General features: G+C 33.4%; 1 protein-coding gene across 1 annotated transcript; it reads right to left on the bottom strand.

Annotated features, from left to right (window-relative positions):
• Positions 1–762: 762 nt before the first annotated feature.
• LOC115979125 lies at positions 763–2,521 on the bottom strand. The gene is made up of 2 exons (XM_031101090.1): positions 2,339–2,521; positions 763–1,701 (listed from the first exon to the last, which is right to left on the bottom strand). The coding sequence occupies exon 2, from the start codon at positions 1,669–1,671 to the stop codon at positions 904–906; it is 768 nt and encodes a 255-aa protein (XP_030956950.1). The 5' UTR covers positions 1,672–1,701; positions 2,339–2,521; the 3' UTR covers positions 763–903.
• Positions 2,522–9,602: the final 7,081 nt, after the last annotated feature.

Below are 9,602 nucleotides of genomic sequence, written 5' to 3'. Positions count from 1 at the left end.
AGAAAACAAATAGTCTCATTAGACAGAAACCGCCCAAGGGTATCAGATATGTTCTCCGAGTCGGGTAATTGGATCATCAAGCAATCACTCCCAACACAAAGAATCAAATACTTGCCTTCATTTAAATTCCCATCAGTTTTGACAAACTTAATGTCGAGTCCAACAACTCGCCTTTCTGAAGGGTTTTTTTTTTTTTTTTGAGAAACGCCATTCTGAAGTTTGCAACCTGACCAAAATGCCCTTGAACCCAAAATTGAAAAAACGTGTTCTTTATCTCTAAATTTTAATAAAATAAAATTATTGTACGTTGCGAATAATTGCTTAATCCTTCATTGAACACTTCAACTTTTCTTCATCTCTTTTTTTTTTTTTTTTTGGAAGTGGGTTTGATAATAGTAAAGTGAAAGAAAGTGAGTTTCATATTGGTAAAGTGAAAGAAGATGAAGAGTAAAATATTGATAAAGTGATATTGGGTGGGAAATAAAAAGTGAAATGAAGGGAAATGTGTCAAAAAATGTGTTAAAGGGACATTTTTGTTCTATAATTATTAGAAAAACCAAAATACATGTCTAACATAAACGACGGCTGAAAAGTAAAACTTTGCCAATTTCCTATGTAGGTGGGATTTGTGATAAATCATACATAAATCACAACTGGTTCATTAACGGTGCCTATTAACAAAGTCCAATAATTATTAACTCAGAAATATTTTGAGACCTTTCTCTATGAGAAGATTGAAGCAAAATAAATTATCATATATGATTTAGGACAAACCAAACACAACCAGAAATTTCATTAAAGTAGTTCGAATTACACATATCACATGCAACATTAGCATATATAGAATATATAACAACACATAATTAAAGCAGTCAAACCCATATACAAGATGGCCTTAGAGGCTTAGAGTGTATCAAAGAGCTTATTCCCAATAACACAAGAAGTATAGGCATTGTGCACTGCATACTTGACATCTTCATCTGAGAACACCTTAGCATTCCAGTCAGGACATTCACTAATTGGTTCCTCTGTATCCATTCCAACTTCACCTGCCAACTCCGCTAATCCATAACTCTCAACATTGGGTTTCTTCAGAATTTTTGCAGCCAAAAAGCCTACTTCAACGCCTGTCTTTAAATTTACAGATTGCGTTGCTTTTGTAGTTATAAGGCGTCCGTTCGATACCCTTGCTATTCTATGGTTCTGTCCGTATGGATAAAAATAAAAGCTGCCTAGCTCTGAAACTATGTTGCTCATTCCGGTACCCAGAAAACAAATAGTCTCATCCGACAGAAACCACCCAAGGGTATCAGATATGTTCTCCGAGTCGGGTAATTGGATCATCAAGCAATCACTCCCGACACAAAGAATCAAAAATTTGCCTTTATTTAAATTCCCATCAGTTTTGACAAACTTAATGTCGAGTCCAACAACTTTCCTTTCTGAAGTTTTTTTTTTTTTCTTTTTTTTGAGAAACGCCATTCTGAAGTTTGTAATGAAGATCTTTTTTTTTTTTTTTTTTGGATATAGTAATGAAAATCTTAACTCATCCATCTTAGTACAAACGAAAGCAGGATTATCGACTATGCTTACCTTAACGTTTGCACCTCCTATTTCAATGTCATACACACCCATTTTTGACTGGACTGATTGTGGTATGAGGTTCATCATGTTGAACTAATTCAAACCAGTACGTGTTCCCTGTACATAAAAAGAAACTCATATAATAAAGGAAAATTTTAACAGATGCGCTAAGGCAATGTTTTAGAAACTATATTTTAAAAAAAATTTATGAAAAAAATAAAACTAATTTTTTAACAAATTTTTATATTTTTATATCATTTTATTTTAAATGGTCAATTAACAAATTCTCTGAACTAAGCTCAATAAAAATAGCAATTCGATGGGGCAAATTAGGTTAACATGAAGTATAAATCATTTTGGTGGCAATTATAATATCTTTTCCAAGTCAACAGTAGCAAATTTGATAAGCCAATCAATCATAGAACTAAAACCAAATTTGATCTTTCTTCATTTCAAGCACTAAAAACTACTTCAATTCTTTGGCAAGCTAGCTGTAGAGAGTGAAAAATTGAAATTTAGTGTTTACACAAGCTATTCTAAAAGCATTACGTACACATCAAATAAAAGTACGTGCCCATTATATAAACAAAATTTTGTAGCAGATATCAAACATGTTACTGGAAAGAGTAACGAACCCTTCCATGAGAGATGTTTAACTGACTACATATGCATGCTTCAATTGAAACCTGATATTCAAACAATTCACAAGCTAAAATACTACACAGATAGAGAGAGAGATCACAGAGACACTCACTTCTTTGGATAAGAATGGAGAGAGATCTCTCTATCTTTCTCGATCGCTCCTGCAAAAGCGTTTGGCTATGGAGCAAAGTTATAGGGAAAGCAAGAGAGCTAGAGATGTACAGAGTATAGAGTACAGACTAAACAAGCATGAAGTGGCTTTATCCTTGGGCCTATTTAAAAAGAAGAGAAACAAGGGGCAGTCCTATATAACTTTTTTATTCAAAAAAGAAGAAGGTTTATCTTTTAACTTTTTTTTACCTCTTTTTTTCTTCTCCACATGTTCACCCCTTAGCTCTCAAGTCTTTCCCATGCCTTAACTCCTAAGTCTTTCTCTGCTGCTTTATCAGATTGAAGACAATTCAATATTTACTTGAAGTCCGCAGCCACACCCAGTGAGTCATCTGTCAATCATTCACAATAAAGTGTGTTTGGAAAAGTTTATTTATTTATTTATTTTTTTTAAATATACCCAAGTTTACTTATATTTTGAAAATTGTTAAAAAAAATGAAAAAATGCAGAAAAAAAATAAAAGAGAAAGATTTTAAAAAATTATATATAAAAGTTAAAAGCTAAAAGCTAAATTTATAAACAGATATCAAACATAAATGTACTAAAAGTTTAACTTTTAACAACTTAAAATGTTATTTTATTTATTTCTACACCCTATTTTACTTATTTTTACACCCTACATTATTATTACTTTTGTCATGAGAATACCCCACGTATCTTATAATACATCTAGTATTAAACACTATTATTTTACGACTTCATTTAATTATTTTTTTTAATTCATTCTTTTACTGCAAAGGTCTTTCATAGGATAATGTAATGAGTAAAATATTAATTATAATATAGTATAACAATTTTTTTTTTCATTTATAAATCGATATCAATTCAATGTTTTTATTAATTTATTAGTTAAGAGCTCGCACTAATTGTAGAAAAATCATGCTTCATGAATATTTTCTAGGGTGGTCATTAAAAAACTTCAATTATAAAAAAATTTATAATAAAAATAGAAAACTTCATATATTGACCCAAAAAAAAAAAAAAAAAAAAAAACACACACACGGACATACATACAAATACATAAAGTCTAACAATTTTCTTTTCAAATTTTCTTATTTTGAAATATTTGCATGATAGTTTCATTATCAATGTTTCAAATTACATTTTTTTCAAAATTTTAGTGTGATAAAAATTTTCTTGGGCTTTCTCTTCTATTTGTAAGGACCTTCTTTTTTTTCTTAGAAACTTTTTGTCTGTAAAGACCTAATATATTGTTAAGAGGAACAAAGTTTAAAGAAAAGTTTGGCTACATACTAAGTTGTAGCCTAAGGCTAGAACTCTCACTTAACAAATTAACATTACTACATATTTTGAAAATGACAAAATTTAGTTACAAAATTAGTTGTAACCTAAGGAGATAACCTTATTTAATAACATTAACATTTTTACATATTTTAAAAATCTAATAGTTGGATTGCATATTCTTTACTGTTGGGGACATATTTTTATGTAATTGGCATATCTTTTGACAAAACGCACTTTACTTGTATTTAGGTAAATCTAATCTAAGTAAGTTTAAGATGATCATTACAAGTAGTTAAATTGAAGAAATGAAGACTACTCAAGAACTGCTCAATTAAAGTGCAAATCTGTAGGTCTTGGTACCTCCTTAATAGAAGCTCGATCTGTCGAGATTCATTAAAGCTCGATAGATTTCTCGATCGATTGAGTTTACAGGTTTTTAGATTATAGCCAGCAATATTTTTATTCTAAAATGCTATTTGTTTATGGGTTTGTATAATCCTTATTGGACTGGGAAAACTCAACGTTTGTGTAAACCTATTTGGAATAGGAGAGCCCATTAAGCTCCTATTTAAAGGAGGTGGGAAAAAAAAAACCTAACCCTAGAAAGCTTCATAAGGTTTTCTTTTTGAAACCCTAGCCTCCTCCTACAGAAGAAAGAGTTCTTGCTGCGTTTCTTGTATGCCTTTGGGTTCTGTAACCAAGCAAAGTCTCTTGCACCAACATTGAAGATCTTATTAGTGTTTCTATGTGAAGTTGCTACAAATCAACTACAACAATCAAAGGGTTGTTGTGGAGTTAGTCACGTACTGGGATTTGTGCAAAGGAGTTAGTCATGTACTTGGGAGCCGTGCATCAAAAAGGGGAACTGTCACTACAGAACAAGTCCAATTGGGTATTGGGGTAAGGGTTCAACTGTAAGTTGGTAAGGTACTTGAAATTCCTTTACTTGTAACTGCTTGTTGTAATAATAGTGGAGTTTCGGGAGTGGTGACCTAAAAATCACCCAGTGGGGTTTTTGTCGTTAGGTTTTCCCCATTCGTAAACAAATTACCGTGTTATTTATTTTCCGCTGTATTATTAGTTTATTGGTGATTTGTTTGTGCTACCACACGTTTGCATGATAAATTGATTAATTAATAACTTGGCTAATTAATTAATTAATTAATTTCTATCACAAGAGGTCATTTAGTTTGTGGCCTATCAAGTGGTATTAGAGCAGGCACACTCTGATTAGGTTTTAATCTTTGTTGTGTGATCCATTGACCCTTGTTATCATGGAAACTCTTGATTGTTTTGATTTGCATGATCTTATGTTGAATGATGATGGTGATATTCAAGATGCCTATTGCAAGCTTTATAATTTTTGTATGAAATCTCTTGAATGTTCTACAAAATTAAAAGCTAAATTTAAAAAGGTCAAACTTGAAAAAGATGATTTGATTGCAAAATTGGATGAAGCCAATAATTTGAATGAGAATTTTAAAAATCAACATTTCCCTAATTAGTTTGGGAAAAGGGGCAAAATGCTAGATTTTTTTTTTTTTGAAAGGGGCATTTGCCCATTTTCTCCCAAATTACAACTTACCCATTTGTAGTTTGGCCGAAATTTAAGTTGCCTATATGTAATTTAAAATTAATTTGACACTTTACCCATCTAAGGTTAGCTCAGTTAAATTTCTGTAATCCACTTCTGTTAAAAAAAATGGCTAAATATGTAATTTTGCTCTTCTCTTCACAAAAAACACAAAAGACATTATAAAAAAAGAAAAAGAAAAAGATCAAATGAGATAAAAACAATCCATCTTAACACTTGCATTATGGGATTTCAAACCACAAGTAAGTAACTTAAATTTCAGTCAAATCTCAGGTGGGTACGTAAAATGTCAAATTTTAAACCACAAATAGGCAACTTAAATTTCAGCCAATACCATATGTGGGTAAGTTGGAATTTGTCCCTTTTACATGCAAAATATTGTATGGAAAATTATGATGTTTGGGCCAAGTGTATTGCACAATGAGTCAATACAACAACTATATGGTAGGTTGCTTTTTTTTTTTTTTTTTTGGTTAAAGTGATAGATAGCACTTAAAACATTTTATTTATACAATATCCAATAGTTGAAGTGTAACACTTATTGTCATTATTTTTCTGTTGAGCCACATCAGCAATGACCATGTAATCATTTATATATAAGTATTATACTTGTATACATTCTCAAAACTAGTTGTAACTTACCAATCATGATAGAATCATTACTTTTCACTATCATAATTTTACACATTCTTGAACCTAAATGTAATTTATAATAGAAAATACATATAATACAAATATCTTGGTCGGAGACACCATTTATTTAATTATTTTTACTATATACTCACCCTAAAATATATCATATTCCATAACTGTATTCATATTTGTATGCTAATGTAATGTTTAAGTCCAGGTTGAAGGGTCCTGTTCTACTTCTACTTAGATAATCATATGTTATTTTCATAAACTTCAAGAGACAGAAATAATAAACACTCATTTTGGTCCAATTCGGTCCATTTGGTCTAATTCGGTCCATTTTGATCCACTTCAATCCAATTTGGTCCATTTCGGTCCAATTCAGTCTAATTTGGTACTGTTCAGTCTATTCGGTCCACTTTAATCTAGTTTGGTTCAATTCAGCCATTTTTATCCAATTTTTTCCATCCAATCCATTTCAAGTTAGTATGATTTTTTGGTTTTGTTATATACACTCTTTACGTCGAGATCTACAACACGGCTTCATGAATTTTGTAACAAACACTTTAATTCATCAATCTTCCAATTGACCACATGATAATCATTTATTACACTTGCTTTATCCTTTGCACTATCTATTTTAATTTTATAGTTACTCATTTTTTACTGTAGAACTATAGGTACCTAGTTTTTTATAATGTTGAAATAATTGAAACTACTGTGTCTCTTTTTTACATGGGGATGTTTATATATGAATGCTCAAAAATGTGTGAAAACATAAGAGCTATTTAAATCCCCAAATTAAAGTTATGGCTCGATTGATTTTATTCTAACTTAATACTAAGTGTGGAATGGAGTAAATACGAGCGGATAAACAAACAAGCTACTCTAATCCATAAACATTATAACACAACAGTAAAATGAAAGGTAAAAGACTAGGGAAGAAGAATGCAAACACAAGATAACATGCCGATATGTTATCGAAGAGGAAATCTCAAAACTCGGCGAAAAACCTCTCTACCGCCCTCTAAGTGGTAATTGATCCACTAGACAATCAGTTGGGATACATGGGTTAGCAAGAGATCCTCGCAATAAATACAGGGTTTAAGTATCCTCGCAATAAATTGTAAGGGTAAGTGAGAAGGCTTACTCGCGAGCTACTCGCGAGCTACTCACAAAACACAACTGTCTCCATCTGTCATGACTCTTCGCATTCCAATCATGTGCAGGGCACATGTATCATATCGCGGAATGCTTAGTCTCGAGCTACTTGCGAAAACTCGTCTATCTTCAATTGCTTGAGTCTTCACACTCTCTCTCTATCACACAACCCTTACAATTAAATCCCACAATAAATACAGGGTTTAAGTAAAATTACAATCAAATTTGGCACAAAATTAAAGCCAACAAAATACATAGTTATAAATTACAACTTTACAATCTCCCGCTTTGGCTATTCCGTGACAAAACCCCTAAAACAAACTCTATACTTAAATGTGAGTTTGGGAATAGTGGCAAAACTCACTCACACCTAATCTAGAAGCTGTGAAGCACTTGCACGTATATACCTGTAACCTGAAACACTTGCACACAAACAAAACTTTCATTAAGCTTATGACAAGTTGAATACATGGTACGTACATGAGCAAGTAAAATGTAATCAAGTTTGTAAACACTATAAAACATGTAAGCATACCTTGATCATACAAGAACAATCATTAAAGAATGACTACAATGAACATTTAACTAATAAATGCTCATCCGGACATGCAATGCAATGAAGACCAACCACAATGATCAATTGCATGTCCAACACACAACCAATGTAAAATACACAAAGTATATGCATGTAGGATACAAGATCCTACTAGGGTACAAGTGTGAGGTACTTAAGACATATTAGCAATATCTTAAAAGCACAAAAAAATGCTACAAAGCATTGAGATAAACACAACTACTGAAGATAAGTTGAAATTAAAAACAAAGTACTAAAGCTTTAAATGAAAGCAGTAAAAAAAAAAAAAAAAAAAAAAAACCAAACAGCAGTTACTAGCTTCTCCTCCCCTTATCACTACACTCCCCTTATCAATGACACCATCTCCCCCCTTTTGTCATGGAATAGCTAGTCTTCATGTTCCTCTAGCTTCCTTTGAATCTGGTCCATTTGAGTCTGGAGAGATGTGAACTTGGTGTTGAAACGAATGTGTTGGGAGTGCATGATGGTAGCAAGTCCGGATATTTTGGTAGTGATCTCTTGGAGAGTAGTCATGATGTTGTCTAGCTTTTCCTCATAAACATGGGAGGTAGGGCTTGAGCTTCCCTGAGTAGCATGACTTTCTTGCTTGGTATTCTTCTTGGTGTGACTCGTGCTTGCATGGAAAGTGCGGATATTAATTGGACCTGGCCTTGGATATGGGCACGCATCTTCCAAGGGATGCACACCTTTGAGCTTCAAAATCCTTGAGATAAGGCAACAAAAAGGAATACAATTCCTTGAAGTAGTCCGGTCAACCGTTTTTGCCACAATGTGGAAAATATAAGAGCAAACATTAATCTCCACGTCAGTGATCAGATCATGCAAGAATAATGCTCGACCAAGATTCATGTAACCGGAGTTGGACAGAGGATAGAGGTTGCTAAACATGATCATCGTGAGCAGCCATAATTCAGGAGAAAGAGATGCCACAATTAGTGACTTCCCATTGGAGGAGAATTCCAAATTAGCTCCTAAAGCTTCCTGAAGAACCTCCTCATCCAGATTCAGTTCATCATATACTGATGGGATAGGTAATATTGGCCTGTTGATGTGTAGAATTTCGGCCAAGTAGACGGGTGTAACTGAGAACCGCTTTCCTCTCACCCAACACTTGATTTCCTCTCCTTCAACAATGGCATTGGCATAGAATTTTTTCACCAAGTTTTCGTATGCATCCTCAAGATTTGAGAGAAGAAAGTTCCAATCCTTGGTGGCAAACCATATTGGAATATTGGTGTCTAGGAGAGATTGTTGATCAACGACCCTTTCAACCAGCAATGGAGCATCTCAAAAGTAGTTCGTAAGATCTGAAATGCAGCATAAGATCTGAACAAGTCAGGGTCATACACTCCTGTTGAAAAACGTGTCCTCTTTGACCTTGGTGAAGGGTCATCAACATTAATCACCAACTCTTTCCCTTTGCTGCTACCTCCTTTTACAGCTGAGCTTTTAAATGGAGACATCTGCACATTTACACAAAAAGCGAAGAACAAAAACAGGTGCACAACCACAAAACAGAACACAAAAACTTGATTAAATTCAAGTTAGGCCCAAACTAAAAGTAAAACAGCTTAAAACAGAGTATAACCAACTCAAAGCAGAGCAAACAGACTTAAAGCAGCATGCTATAATTGTTAAAACATGTAAACATAAGCACAATGCATGAATGTAAGTGACTGTGCATGTGTGTGCATGTGCTGATGCAAGTGAGTGCAGCAGGAGGTGCATGGGGTGTGCCTAGAGGATGCCTAGTGTGTGCATGGCATGGCATTGAGGCACAACTTGGGCAAAGTGTGTAGAACACACAACCATTGACCAAAACATGTTAAACATGGGCAAACAAGAGTAAACCCAAGCAAAGGGACTCACTTGAGTCCAATTCAACACAGGAATGTCACTAGGACATTCTGTCAAACACCTAACATGCAACAGAACACAACACCTATGGACAATGCATGAACATGATGAAATTTGCC

The sequence above is a fragment of the Quercus lobata genome, chromosome 3, assembly GCF_001633185.2.
Source record: "Quercus lobata isolate SW786 chromosome 3, ValleyOak3.0 Primary Assembly, whole genome shotgun sequence".
Taxonomy (NCBI): domain Eukaryota; kingdom Viridiplantae; phylum Streptophyta; class Magnoliopsida; order Fagales; family Fagaceae; genus Quercus; species Quercus lobata.
Note: the sequence above shows the minus strand (reverse complement) of the source record. Positions and strands in the feature narration are given on the sequence as shown.

Coding starts and splice junctions, on each gene's coding strand:
- LOC115979125 (XM_031101090.1), bottom strand. CDS start 1,671: ATGATGAACCTCATACCACAATCAGTCCAGTCAAAAATGGGTGTGTAT.